The sequence below is a fragment of the Oncorhynchus tshawytscha genome, linkage group LG17, assembly GCF_018296145.1.
Source record: "Oncorhynchus tshawytscha isolate Ot180627B linkage group LG17, Otsh_v2.0, whole genome shotgun sequence".
Taxonomy (NCBI): domain Eukaryota; kingdom Metazoa; phylum Chordata; class Actinopteri; order Salmoniformes; family Salmonidae; genus Oncorhynchus; species Oncorhynchus tshawytscha.
The window spans coordinates 21,020,277-21,035,590 of record NC_056445.1 but is presented as its reverse complement, the minus strand read 5'-3'; the positions used below and the strand labels follow the sequence as shown (position 1 = coordinate 21,035,590).

Below are 15,314 nucleotides of genomic sequence, written 5' to 3'. Positions count from 1 at the left end.
CGTTGACACTGCATGCAGATTGACCTTATTTATCTCCTCTCTGTTGGAGTTGCATCACTCAGCTGAAACCTTCCTGTAACGTTACCTAGTGAAGGGCTCATCATCCCGAAGGACAGCGCTTAAGTATTCAGTGGAATTCAAATGTGCAACCGAGAGACCCGCTCACAATACATGAATATAACTGATTCAGGGTCAGCTTGTCCTTAATCAGCCGTTCTGTTCTGATTCTTTATGAGAAGTTGAGGTGTTCAAAGGGATGACAACGACGCCCTTTATCTCCTTCCACAGAGTCAGATGAAGTCCTGGATACCATTTGTATGATTCTGTGTCCATTACGAAGGAAGTTAGAGGTAGTTTCATTAGCTAACTAGCATTGACTCGCAAAACTACCGCTAACTTCCTTCTTAATGGACACAGAATCATACAAATGCAAATACAAACTCCTGTGGCGGGCCGGGCGCAGTGCGCGCTAACCAAGGTTGCCAGGTGCACAGTGTTTCCTCCGACACATTGGTGCGGCTGGCTTCCGGGTTGGATGGCGCTGTGTTAAGAGGCAGTGTGGCTTGGTTGGGTTGTGTATCGGAGGATGCATGACAACCTTCGTCTCTCCCGAGCCCGTACGGGAGTTGTAGCGATGAGACAAGATAGTAGCTACTAAACAATTGGATACTACGAAATTGGGGAGAAAAAGGGGTAAAATAAAAAAAGATGTCCAATTCTTTCATTCTATTTCTATGGTACACACAGTTCATAATGCTTACCCTGCTCCTCTCTCCTGTATGCAGGTGTACACAGTTTCTTAGTAAGTTCCCTGATTGTAACTGTGTAACTGTGCTCCTCCCCTCTCCTCTCTGATAGGCACAACCAGGCAGCCCAAGGAAGGAGAGGTCCCAGGGGTGGACTACAACTTTGTGACTGTTGATCGGTTTATGGAATTGGAGAAAAGTGGAGCCTTACTAGAGAGCGGAACTTATGAAGGTAAGAGAAAGCTTTTCACTTTTGTGGGGGTGTATCATATTTTTGGGGGTGTATCATATTTTTGGGGGGTCTTTCCTGATTTTGCTTGTTGGAATAATTGTAGCTGCTTGCTTGTTTATCGACCATCCTTCCACTCTCTGACAGAGAAGAATGAAAACACACTCACACACACACACAACACAACACCACTACACTACACTCTCCTCCATGCTGGCTCTCCTCTGAGCCCTAATGGCTCTATATTAAACATGACTCACTCCCATTTCTCTCCATCTGCCCTGGTCTGTGTGGCTCTGTGCTAGGTGTACTAAACTACTGGCTCTCCACTCTGTCAGATACAGGGGACTCCACCACACAGATGATGCATTAACTCCATGTCAGCTCCCTCGCCGAGCCCTCCCGCTCAGCCTCGTGCCTGTCATGGCAGAAAAATAAATTGCAGATGGTCAATTTACCGGTTGGTTGCCAGGAGCGATGTTAGATTCTCTCTCCGATTGAGGCCGTGTATCACTTCTCCGAGGATGTCGTCTTCTGTAGAGAGAACCCTTCTTCTCTTCTCGGTGGCTGCACTGCTGTACCACCAACATTTACCTTTTTAATATGTAATGTTCAATTAGAGAAGTAGAGAGAGAGAGAGAGAGATTAATTACTTGACACATGGGAAAGAACTAACAAAAAAACAGAGCAAACTAGAATGCTATTTGGCCCTAAACAGAAAGTACACAGTGGCAGAATACCTGACCTCTGTGACTGACCCAAAATTAAGGAAAGCTTTGACTATGTACAGACTCCATGAGCATAGCCTTGCTATTGAGAAAGGCCGCCGTAGGCAGACCTGGTTCTCAAGAGAAGACAGGCTATGTGCACACTGCCCACAAAATGAGGTGGAAACTGAGCTGCACTTCCTAACATCCTGCCAAATGTATGACCATATTTCCCTCAGATTACACAGACCCACAAAGAATTGGAAAAGCAAACTCAATTTTGATAAACTCCCATATCTACAGACAGAGAGAGACAGAGACAGAGACAGAGACAGAGACAGAGAGAGAGAGAGAGAGAGAGAGAGAGAGAGAGAGAGAGAGAGAGAGAGAGAGAGAGAGAGAGAGAGAGAGAGAGAGAGAGAGAGAGAGAGAGAGAGAGAGAGATATCCCTGTTTTCTTTTGTGTGAGGTAGGCAGAGAAAAAGCCAATCTGTCAGGTTGTAGCATACTATTGGAGGTTGTCTTCAGTTTGTCTAGGAATGTTTGAAGAATGCGGCATGCTGTTTTTGTGCATTTTAGATTTGATTTCCCAGGAAAGTCTGACTGAAATTGCTTTTAGATTGTATGCAACAGTAGGGTAAAATAGTCTGTGGTCTGTGGTTTTAAGCCTTTCCATTCAATTCGCTTTTTTACAGCAAAGTTTTTTCATTTGAGTCACTCACTGTGTACTCAGAAATGCGAACAAAAATTCACAGGTCCTTTTTCTAACCACAGCAAATATCTGAGATACAAACCAACAGGACTTTCCAGCTACTATTTTCTCCATGGTCCTTCAACTGTCTGTGGCATACGTGTTGATGGGGTTGATCGTTTTAATACTTAATCCCCAGGATTAGAACAATCTCATTGGATTTCAAAATATCTTTGGGTATATGGTTTCTCCTCCAGAAGTACTAAAACACCACTGAGAAATGCAGGATAATATTTTATTTTACCAGGTAAGTCAGTTAAGAACAATTTCTTATTTTTAATGACAGCCTAGTAACAGTGGGTTAACTGCCTGTTCAGGGGCAGAACAACAGAGTTGTACCTTGTCAGCTCTGGGATTTGAACTTGCAACCTTCCGGTTACTAGTCCAACGCGCTAACCACTAGGCTACCCTGGCGCCCCTATCACTCTCAAAGAAACCCTCTCTAGCTTCAGAACCTAATCTCCAGTGGAGAGGCAGTGCCTTGAAGCCTGCTCTCAAGGAAACTTGGTTCCATTGCTGTGGCAACATCATATCTCCCCCCAGTCCATTTCACACAGTGTTTACAGAGAGTGGAGACCAAACACTTAATCAGATCTCACATCAGTTTAACAAGGACATCTGCTGTCTCTGGACTTTGCCAGGTATCTCTGGGCTAAAGCTGTAGCAAGGGATGTTTACGTGCATGCATGCCTATGTGTGTGGAGGAGATCTTAGCAGACAGTCTTCTGCTAGCAGACTCAGGGGCTGGAGGATCAGAGTGGGTGATGTGTGAAAGCATCAGCGAGGAGGAGCCCAGGGGAGCATGTTCAGAACAAACCCAGAAACGCTCTGCATGCTGGGTGCTGGCGACTCCGCCCTGGGGAGACAGACGGGACGACCACACAGAGCACAGAGCCCAGAGCACAGAGAGAGAGAAAGGCTTCTTCTTTATTTATTTACAACACACACACACACTCAATCAATCACTAGGAATCTGTGCATGGTTTAGTGTTTGATTGATGTCGGTGGATAACAATGATTTGCCAGCAGACACAAAAGAGCTAACAGTGATGTTAGTGAAGATGCCTGGGGTGTGGGCCAGACAGTGGCAGGCTTTAGTTACCAATATGAAGTCATGTGGGTGGGTGTGTTTGTAGGTATATGTGTTGTGGAGTGTGTGACTGTGTTTGAGTACCTCCCATTGACGTGCCTTGAGACTTACGTATGAACTTTTAAGAACTATGTGAACTTTAACTCCCAGGACGTCAACTGACCTTCCACTTCCTGGTCCTGGTCCCATTGGGTTATGTAATAATGACATCATCTTCCCGCGTGACATTCTCACTTGCTCTCTCCCTTTCAATATTTCATGATACAATATATTTCCCTTTAAATAGACAGTTGAATTTAATGTTCCGTTTGTGCCTGTGTTGTCTACTGTGATCCCTACTTTAGCGATTGAATATTAACTTGTAACAAGAGGAGAAAAACATCCAAGCAAATATTTTTAAGAACACATCATCAAAGGCACACAAAATGTGTCCAAAATTCAGGCGTTGCATATTAAGCAGGTTTGTACAGTGGCAGTGCTCACTGCTCACCCATGTGACTTGAGGTTCAACTGCTGAATGTGTGTCTTGGTCCTCTGGTACAGATAACTATTAGGAAAAGATAGCAAGAATGCTCTAAATTGCTCATATATCACGTTTAATAGTGAGGTGAAACTTCCTCAGATAATTTTCAATCTGAGCCTTGTAGCTATTAGTGGATGCACTGTATGAGGAATAGCCTAAGCTTTAGATCAGCGGGCAACACAGTCTCATGGGGGCTAACAAAATCTCATGGGGGCTAACACAGTCTCATGGGGGCTAACACAGTCTCATGGGGGCTAACACAGTCTCATGGGGGCTAACACAGTCTCATGGGGGCTAACACAGTCTCGTGGGGGGCTAACACAGTCTCATGGGGGACTAACCCAGTCGCATGGGGCTAACAGTCTCATGGGGTGCTAACACAGTCTCATGGGGTGCTAACACAGCCTCATGGGGGAATAACACAGTTTCATGGGGTACTAACACAGTCTCGTGGGGGCAAACACAGTCTTGTTGGGGGCAAACACAGTCTCGTGGGGGCTAACACAGTCTCGTGGGGGACTAACACAGTCTTATGGGGGATTAACAAAGTCTTATGGGGGACTAATACAGTCTCATGGGACTAACACAGTCTCATGGGGGGCTAACAGTCTCATGGGGGCTAACAGAGTCTCATGGGGCTAACACAGTCTCATGGGGCTAACACAGTCTCATGGGGCTAACACAGTCTCATGGGGGACTAACACAGTCTCATGGGGCTAACACAGTGTCATGTGGAACTAACACAGTCTCATGGGGCTAACACAGTCTTATGGGGGCTAACACAGTCACATTGGGGCTAACACAGTCTCATGGGGGCTAACACAGTCTCATGGGGGCTAACACAGTCTCATGGGGGCTAACACAGTCTCATGGGGCTAACACAGTCTCATGGGGGCTAACACAGTCTCATGGGGCTAACACAGTCTCATGGGGGACTAACACAGTCTCCTGGGAGGATAACACAGTCTCATGGGAGGATAACACAGTCTCATGGGGCTAACACAGTCTCATGGGGGCTAACAGTCTCATGGGGGCTAACAGTCTCATGGGGGACTAACACAGTCTCATGGGGGACTAACACAGTCTCCTGGGAGGATAACACAGTCTCATGGGGACTAACACAGTCTCGTGGGGTGCTAACACAGTCTCATGGGGTGCTAACACAGTCTTATGGGGGACTAACCCAGTCGCATGGGGCTAACACAGTCTCATGTGGAACTAACACAGTCTCATGGGGCTAACACAGTCTTATGGGGGCTAACACAGTCTTATGGGGGCTAACACAGTCACATTGGGGCTAACACATTCTCATGGGAGGCTAACACAATCTCATGGGGGCTAACACAATGTAATGGGGGACTTACACAGTCACATTGGGGCTAACACATTCTCATGGGGGCCAACACAATCTCATGGGGGCTAACACAATGTAATGGGGGCTAACACAATGTAATGGAGGGCTAACACAGTCTCATGAGGGGCTAACACAGTCTCATGGGGGCTAACACAGTCTCTTGGGGTCTTACACAGTCTCATGGGGAGCTAACACAGTCTCATGGGGCTAACACAGTCTCATGGGGCTAACACAGTCTCATGGGGGGCTAACAGTCTCATGGGGCTAACACAGTCTCATGCAGGCTAACACAGTCTCATGGGGGACTTTCACAGTCTCATGGGGCTAACGCAGTCTCATGGGGGCTAACACAGTGTCATGGGGGCTAACGCAGTCTTATGGGGGACTAACACAGTCTTATGCGGACTAACACAGTCTCATGGGGGACTTTCACAGTCTCATGGGGCTAACACAGTCTCATGGGGCTAACAGTCTCATGGGGCTAACACAGTCTTATGGGGGACTAACCCAGTCGCATGGGGCTAACAGTCTCATGGGGTGCTAACACAGTCTCATGGGGGCTAACACAGTCTCATGGGGGCTAACACAGTCTCATGGGGGAATAACACAGTTTCATGGGGTACTAACACAGTCTCGTGGGGGCAAACACAGTCTTGTAGGGGGCAAACACAGTCTTGTGGGGGGCTAACACAGTCTTATGGGGGCTAACACAGTCACATTGGGGCTAACACATTCTCATGGGAGGCTAACACAATCTCATGGGGGCTAACACAATGTAATGGGGGCTACCACAGTCTCATGGGGGCTAACACAGTCTCTTGGGGGACTTACACAGTCACATTGGGGCTAACACATTCTCATGGGGGCTAACACAATCTCATGGGGGCTAACACAATCTAATGGGGGCTAACACAATGTAATGGGGGCTAACACAGTCTCATGAGGGGCTAACAGTCTCATGGGGGGCTAACACAGTGTATTGGGGGACTTACACAGTCTCATGGGGAGCTAACACATTCTCATGGGGCTAACACAGTCTCATGGGGCTAACACAGTCTCATGGGGGGCTAACAGTCTCATGGGGCTAACACAGTCTCATACAAAATCAAATCAAATCAAATGTATTTATATAGCCCTTCGTACATCAGCTGATATCTCAAAGTGCTGCACAGAAACCCAGCCTAAAACCCCAAACAGCAAGCAATGCAGGTGTAGAAGCACGGTGGCTAGGAAAAACTCCCTAGAAAGGCCAAAACCTAGGAAGAAACCTAGAGAGGAACCAGGCTATGTGGGGTGGCCAGTCCTCTTCTGGCTGTGCCGGGTGGAGATAACAGAACATGGCCAAGATGTTCAAATGTTCATAAATGACCAGCATGGTCGAATAATAATAAGGCAGAGCAGTTGAAACTGGAGCAGCAGCACGGTCAGGTGGACTGGGGACAGCAAGGAGTCATCATGTCAGGTAGTCCTGGGGCATGGTCCTAGGGCTCAGGTCCTCCGAGAGAGAGAGAGAAAGAGAGAATTAGAGAACGCATACTTAGTTTCACACAGGACACCGAATAGGAGAGGAGAGGTACTCCAGATATAACAAACTGACCCTAGCCCCCCGACACATTAACTACTGCAGCATAAATACTGGAGGCTGAGACAGGAGGGGTCAGGAGACACTGTGGCCCCATCCGAGGACACCCCCAGACAGGGCCAAACAGGAAGGATATAACCCCACCCACTTTGCAAAAGCATAGCCCCCACACCACTAGAGGGATATCTTCAACCACCAACTTACCATCCTGAGACAAGGCTGAGTATAGCCCACAAAGATCTCTGCCATGGCACAACCCAAGGGGGGGCGCCAACCCAGACAGGATGACCACATCAGTGAATCAACCCACTCAGGTGACGCACCCCTTCCAGGGACGGCATGAGAGAGCCCCAGTAAGCCAGTGACCGAGCCCCTGTAATAGGGTTAGAGGCAGAGAATCCCAGTGGGAAGAGGGGAACCGGCCAGGCAGAGACAGCAAGGGCGGTTCGTTGCTCCAGAGCCTTTCCGTTCACCTTCCCACTCCTGGGCCAGACTACACTCAATCATATGACCCACTGAAGAGATAAGTCTTCAGTAAGGACTTAAAGGTTGAGACCGAGTTGGCGTCTCTGACATGGGTAGGCAGACCGTTCCATAAAAATGGAGCTCTATAGGAGAAAGCCCTGCCTCCAGCTGTTTGCTTAGAAATTCTAGGGACAATTAGGAGGCCTGCATCTTGTGACCGTAGCGTACGTGTAGGTATGTACGGCAGGACCAAATCAGAGAGATAGGTAGGAGCAAGCCCATGTAATGCTTTGTAGGTTAGCAGTAAAACCTTGAAATCAGCCCTTGCTTTGACAGGAAGCCAGTGTAGAGAGGCTAGCACTGGAGTAATATGATCAAATTTTTTGGTTCTAGTCAGGATTCTAGCAGCCGTATTTAGCACCAACTGAAGTTTATTTAGTGCTTTATCCGGGTAGCCGGAAAGTAGAGCATTGCAGTAGTCTATGCAGGCTAACACAGTCTCATGGGGGACTTTCACAGTCTCATGGGGCTAACATGGGGCTAACACAGTCTCATGCGGGACTAACACAGTCTCATGGGGGCTAACACAATCTCATGGGGGCTAACACAGTCTCATGGGGGCTAACACAATCTCATGGGGGCTAACACAGTCTCATGGGGGCTAACACAGTCTCATGGGGGCTAACACAGTCTCATGGGGACTAACACAGTCTCATGGGACTAACACAGTCTCATGGGGCTAACATAGTCTCATGGGGCTAACACAGTCTCATGGGGTTAACACAGTCTCATGGGGGCTAACACATTCTCACGGGGCTAACACAGTCTCATGGGGGACTAACACAGTCTCAAGGGGGACTAACACAGTCTCATGGGGCTAACACAGTGTAATGGGGGCTAACACAGTCTCATGGGGGACTAACACAGTCTAATTGGGGGCTAACACAGTCTCATGGGGGACTTACACAGTCACATGGGGGCTAACACAGTCTCATGGGGGCTAACACAGTCTCATGGGGGGCTAACGCAGTCTCATGGGCCTAACACAGTCTCATGGGGCTAACACAGTCTCATGGGGGCTAACACAGTGTCATGGAGAGACCTCAGTTCAACCATCAGTCTGTCACATTGGCCATTTTGATTCTTTAACCTCACCCACCAGCACCTAAGTATAACATGATGTGTGTATAACTGACTAAGTATATAAAATGATCATTAATGTGAAGTATTCCTTCCTTCGTTCTCTAGAGAACTATTACGGTACCCCCAAGCCCCCGTGCGAGCCCAGTCCTCTGCTGCTAAATGTAACAGATCAGCTCCTGCCGGGCGCCCGACCCAGCTCCAAGGGGAAGAGGAAACGGAACAAGTCGGTCAGCAACATGGAGAAGGCCGGCATCGAGCCACCCGAGGATGAGGAGGAGGAGAGACCCGTTGTCAATGGCAACGGCAATGGCATCACCCCAGGTTAGGTTCCAACCCAGACATAGTGTTGATGTGCAACTATAAATCCTCGTCATGACAACAAGTTCACCGCTGAAATGAGATAGCACCGACCCCTGGGATCTGATCAGACAACATAGCAACAGTCTATCGTCTAGGTTACATCATAGGAACCAGCTCTGAGTCAGGCCCATACAATAACATAATAAAGGATGGATACAAGTCCCTACTGCCTACAGGGAGCTCTTCCCAGGGAGCTCAGATCATCAGCATCATCATCATAGATAGTCAAAATGAAAAACTGGAAAGTTCTAGTGCCTGTAAATAGCACGAGTACATCCCGCAATCATCCCATGTAACAGGACTGATAGTGTTCAGAGACAACAGCCTTACACTGTATCCAATCTCCCAGTCACTAAATCAAATCAAATCAAATGTGTTTATATAGCCCTTCGTACATCAGCTGATATCTCAAAGTGCTGTTCAGAAACCCAGCCTAAAACCCCAAACAGCAAGCAATGCAGGTGTAGAAGCACGGTGGCTAGGAAAAACTCCCTAGAAAGGCCAAAACCTAGGAAGAAACCTAGAGAGGAACCAGGCTATGTGGGGTGGCCAGTCCTCTTCTGGCTGTGCCGGGTGGAGATTATAACAGAACATGGCCAAGATGTTCAAATGTTCATAAATGACCAGCATGGTCGAATAATAATAAGGCAGAACAGTTGAAACTGGAGCAGCAGCACGGCCAGGTGGACTAGGGACAGCAAGGAGTCATCATGTCAGGTAGTCCTGGGGCATGGTCCTAGGGCTCAGGTCCTCCGAGAGAGAGAAAGAAAGAGAGAAGGAGAGAATTAGAGAACGCACACTTAGATTCACACAGGACACCGAATAGGACAGGAGAAGTACTCCAGATATAACAAACTGACCCTAGCCCCCCGACACATAAACTACTGAGGCTGAGACAGGAGGGGTCTAGATCAGACCACAGTACAGTTAGACTACGTCACATGGCCAGAGGCTAGATTCCACCCCACGCACCGACACAGAGAAACATCGCCTGGGGGTGTGATCAAATCGATCGTGGGGTTCCACTAAGCAGATTTACTGGATCAATGCAAGCCACATCACAGTCATTACTCTCAACTAGAAGCAAAGATGCTGGCTGTCTAACTTAATATAAGAACAGAGAAACCCTATGTAAGCTATGAAACAAAATAGTATCATTCATTTTGACTTGACGTTTGTTAATGTAAAAATAAATGACACTGTTAGTGTGGTAGTGGTAGTTATTTAGTAAAACCTTTTGAGACCTTTAGAGAATTGCTTTACATTATACAGTGGGGCAAAAAAGTATTTAGTCAGCCACCAATTGTGCAAGTTCTCCCACTTAAAAAGATGAGAGAGGCCTGTAATTTTCATCATAGGTACACTTCAACTGTGACAGACAAAATGAGAAAAAGTGGAAAATAAGTATTTGGTCAAATACAAACAAGCAAGATTTCTGGCAGTGTACTGTATGTTCTGGTCAGGTAACCCATATAAATGCCCTTGAGCTATAGGACTGGAGTAGTCTCGTGTTGCTGTAATTTCTCATTGTAGCTCTGCTATTCATTGGGCTATGTGAACAAAGCTGAGAAAGGTTTGATGTCGAGTATTCAGCCTAGAGCTGCCCTGTAGTTTTCTTTTACTGAGTGTATATACAGGTCGACAGGAGAGAGAGAGAGAAAGAGAGAGAACAGTAGACAGTGTGATGTGAGTAGATAGCTCATAGATGAACTCTCCCTCCCTACCACAGCCTGCTGTGGCTGTCCTCTGGGACGGCCCAACCAAGCGCCACAACTCAAACTAGGACATATCATCAGCTCCTCCACTCTCTCTCAATCTCCTCTGCCTGCCACCTCTCTCACTCTGCTCTCTCTGTCTATTTCCCTCTCTCTTTCAATCACCGTCCATCTCTCTCTGCTCGGTATCCTTACTCTCTCTTGCTTGCTCTATATATCTATCTATCTATCTCTCTATTTCTGTCCCTGTGTAATTGCCACCCTCTCCCCATTTGAAATCCTCTCTACTCTTCTTTTTATCCCATTCCATCTCTTTTTCCTTGGCACTCAGTCACACTGCCCCTTCTCCCCGCTACCTCCTCCTCTCTCCCTTCTACCCTTCCTTCCTCTCCCCTTCCCCTCCTCTCTCCCCTTCCCTCATCCTCTCCCCTTCCCTCCTCCCCTCCCCTCTCCCCTTCCCTCATCCTCTCTTCCCTTCCCCTCTCCCCTCTTCCCTTCCCTCCTCCCCTTCCCTCCTCCCCTCTCCCATTCCCTCTTCCCCTCTCCCCTCTCCCCTTCCCTCCTCCCCTCTCCCATTCCCTCTTCCCCTCTCCCCTCTTCCCTTCCCTCCTTCCCTCCTCACCTCTCCCCTCTCCCCTTCCCTCCTCCCCTCTCCCCTTCCCTCTTCCCCTCTCCCCTCTCCCCTTCCCCCTCCCCTCTCCCATTCCCTCTTCCCCTCTCCCCTTCCCTCCTCCCCTCCCCTTCCCTCCTCCCCTCTCCCCTTCCCTCCTCCCCTCTCCCATTCCCTCTTCCCCTCTCCCCTTCCCTCTTCCCCTCTCCCCTTCCCTCTTCCCCTCTCCCCTTCCCTCCTCCCCTTCCCTCTTCCCCTCTCCCCTTCCCTCCTCCCCTCTCCCCTTCCCTCCTCCCCTCTCCCCTTCCCTCCTCCCCTCTCCCCTTCCCTCTCCCCTCTCCCATTCCCTCTTCCCCTCTCCCCCTCCCCTTCCCTCTTCCCCTCTCCCCTCTCCCCTTCCCTCTTCCCTCCTCCCCTCTCCCCTTCCCTCTTCCCCTCTCCCCTCTCCCATTCCCTCTTCCCCTCTCCCCTCTCCCCTTCCCTCTTCCCCTCTCCCCTTCCCTCTTCCACTCTCCCCTCTCCCCTTCCCTCTTCCCTCCTCCCCTCTCCCCTTCCCTCTTCCCCTCTCCCATTCCCTCTTCCCCTCTCCCCTTCCCTCTTCCCCTCTCCCCTTCCCTCCTCCCCTCTCCCCTTCCCTCCTCCCCTCTCCCCTTCCCTCTTCCCCTTCCCTCTTCCCCTCTCCCCTCTCCCCTTCCCTCTTCCCTCTCCCCTTCCCTCTTCCCCTCTCCCCTCTCCCCTTCCCTCCTCCCCTCTCCCCTTCCCTCCTCCCCTCTCCCCTTCCCCTCTCCCCTTCCCTCCTCCCCTCTCCCCTTCCCTCCTCCCCTCTCCCCTTCCCTCTTCCCCTCTCCTCTTCCCTCCCCCTCTCCCCTTTCCTCCTCCCCTCTCCCCTCTCTCATTCTCTCTTCCCCTCTCCCCTCTCCCATTCCCTCTTCCCCTCTCCCCTTCCCTCTTCCCCTCTCCCTCTCCTCTTCCCCTCTCCCCTCCCCTCTCCCCCTCTCCCCTCTCCCCTCTCCCCTTACCTCTTCCCCTCTCCCCTCTCCCCTTACCTCTTCCCCTCTCCCCTTGCCTCTTCTCTCCTCCCCTCTCCCCTTTCCTCTTCCCTCCTCCCCTCTCCCCTTCCTCTTCCCCTCTCCCATTCCCTCTTCCCCTCTCCCCTCTCCCCTTCCCTCCTCCCCTCTCCCCTTCCCTCCTCCCCTCTCCCCTTCCCTCCTCCCCTCTCCCATTCCCTCTTCCCTATCCCCTCTCCCCTTCCCTCCTCCCCTCTCCCCTTCCCTCTTCCCCTCTCCCCTTCCCTCTTCCCCTCTCCCTCCTCCCTCTCCCCTTCCCTCTTCCCCTCTCCCCTTCCCTCTTCCCCTCTCCCTCTTCCCCTCTCCCCTCTCCCTCTTCCCTCCTCCCCTCTTATTCCCTCTTCCCCTCTCCCCTTCCCTCCTCCCCTCGCCCCTTCCCTCTTCCCCTCTCCCCTTCCCTCTTCCACTCTCCCCTCTCCCCTCTCCCCTTCCCTCTTCCCCTCTCCCCTTCCCTCTACCACTCTCCCCTCTCCCCTTCCCTCATCCCCTCTCCCTTCCCTCTTCCCTCCTCCCCTCTCCCCTTCCCTCTTCCCCTCTCCCCTTCCCTCTTCCCCTCTCCCTCTCCCATTCCCTCTTCCCCTCTCCCTCTCCCATTCCCTCTTCCCCTCTCCCCTTCCCTCTTCCCCTCTCCCCTTCCCTCCTCCCCTCTCCCCTTCCCTCCACCCCTCTCCCCTTCCCTCCTCCCCTCTCGCCTCTCCCATTCCCTCTTCCCCTCTCCCCTCTCCCCTCTCCCCTCTCCCATTCCCTCTTCCCCTCTCCCCTCTCCCCTTCCCTCCTCCCCTCTCCCATTCCCTCTTCCCCTCTCCCCTCTCCCATTCCCTCTTCCCCTCTCCCCTCTCCCATTCCCTCTTCCCCTCTCCCCTTCCCTCTTCCCCTCTCCCATTCCCTCTTCCCCTCTCCCCTTCCCTCCTCCCCTCCCCCTTCCCTCCTCCCCTCTCCCATTCCCTCTTCCCCTCTCCCCTTCCCTCTTCCCCTCTCCCATTCCCTCTTCCCCTCTCCCCTTCCCTCCTTCCCTCTCCCATTCCCTCTTCCCCTCTTCCCTTCCCTTCCCTCCTCCCCTCTTCCCCTCTCCCCTTTCCTCCTTCCCTCTCCCATTCCCTCTACCCCTCTCCCCTTCCCTCCTCCCCTCTCCCCTTCCCTCCTCCCCTCTCCCATTCCCTCTTCCCCTCTTCCCTTCCCTCCTCCCCTCTCCCATTCCCTCTTCCCCTCTTCCCCTCTCCCCTTCCCTCTTCCCCTCTCCCCTTCCCTCTTCCCCTCTCCCCTTCACTCTTCCCCTCTCCCCTTCCCTCTTCCCCTCTCCCCTCTCCCCTTCCCTCTTCCCCTCTCCCCTCTCCTCTTCCCCTCTCCCCTCTCCCCTTCCCTCTTCCCCTCTCCCCTCTCCCATTCCCTCTTCCCCTCTCCCCTCTCCCCTTCCCTCTTCCCCTCTCCCCTTCCCTCTTCCCCTCTCCCCTCTCCCCTTCCCTCCTCCCCTCTCCCATTCCCTCTTCCCCTCTCCCCTCTCCCCTTCCCTCTCCCCCTCTCTCCCCTTCCCTCTTCCCCTCTCCCCTCTCCCTTCCCAGCTCCCCTCTCCCTCTCACCTTCCCTCCTCTTCTCTTCCCTCCCTGTTCCTCCAGTTGTAATGTCAGCTCTGACTCACCTGTAATTCTCTTCTACTTCTCAGAGTCCAGCGAACATGAAGACAAGAGTACAGATGTCTCCTCGGGGGACGTCCCCCAGACCTGTCCCCCACCGAGACCCCCACCACCCCTAACAACGAGGTCCCCCAGGAGGAGGGGGGCGAGCTAACCAAGTCACCCCCCAAACCAGATGAGAATGAGAGTGAGCTTGGCCCCCTGCCAGAGAACTGGGAGATGGCCTACACAGAGAAGGGAGAGGTGTACTTTATCGAGTAAGTGTCTGCGCTGAAGAGAACGGTGTCAAATTATCCCAACGCACACACACACACACACACACATACACACACACACATACAGCCAACAGCAGCCAAATAGTTGACTGTTGTTGTAATGAGATTTAGAGGTTCTTGTCCATGCAATGTATCGCCAGGGAGAATAGAAGGTAAAAGTTGCCCAAGCATTTTAAGCAGCTTTCACACGCGCGCACACACACACACACACACACACACACACACACACACACACACACTCACTCCCACTGTAATGCATTCTATTGTTCTGTGTGGCTAGCTGTATTGGAGGTATTTTACAACAGGTCTGTTAGGTTTTTACTGCTACAATATAATTGTAGAGGTGAGTTGTCTTTCTCTTACATTTGATAAATATTTAAACGTCTTCTGACTGTGTGTGTGTGTACGTGCCTGTCTGCGTATGTACATCAATCGATAGGCAGGTTATTACAGAATCCTTTTGGAAATTAACAATCGTTCGAATTTATGTGACAGAAACATCAACCGATTCCCAGAGGACTGCCTTTCATTGTGTCGTATAATAAAGTAGCAGAGAAAACATCCAGCAGGGTTAGTTTTAATGTAATGGTCTGCCAGTCAGTCAGCCGGTCAGTTAGCCAGTCAGTCAGCCAGCCAGTCAGCCGGTCACCTACTTCTTGTGTATCCTCTCCTCCACAGAGGCAGACTGTTAATTCCAGCCACTGCAGACTAGACTAGGTCTCCGTATGTCTCACCCACCCAGGCCCTGTGTGTTCCTACATCTATATGAATCAATCTGGAACGTTGTGTGCTAACACATTTAGCCGCCGAATTTGTAGCTGTACGTTTTGGGAAAAGTAAATGATGCGGTGCCAAGGCGGTACCAGATGCCAACGGGATGGCTCCCTTTGATTTGTCTCCAGATTCAATCAATTTGTTTATCCAGAATCCTGAGAGAGAGAGAGAGAGAGAGAGAGAGAGAGATTCAAGAGAGAGAGAGAGAGAGAGAGAGAGAGAGAGAGAGAGAGAGAGAGAGAGAGAGAGAGAGAGAGAGAGAGAGAGAGAGAGAGAGAGAGAGAGAGAGAGAC

The 15,314-nt window shown here is 50.8% G+C and overlaps 1 protein-coding gene across 1 annotated transcript in view; it reads left to right on the top strand.

The window, feature by feature from the left end:
- LOC112217060 (membrane-associated guanylate kinase, WW and PDZ domain-containing protein 2) overlaps positions 1-15,314 on the top strand; it is a 310,671-nt gene that overhangs the window by 195,697 nt on the left and 99,660 nt on the right. Inside the window, 4 exon segments of the mRNA XM_042300405.1 lie at positions 859-978; positions 8,695-8,910; positions 14,002-14,054; positions 14,057-14,229. Of these exon segments, the coding sequence (XP_042156339.1) occupies positions 859-978; positions 8,695-8,910; positions 14,002-14,054; positions 14,057-14,229 (562 nt within the window).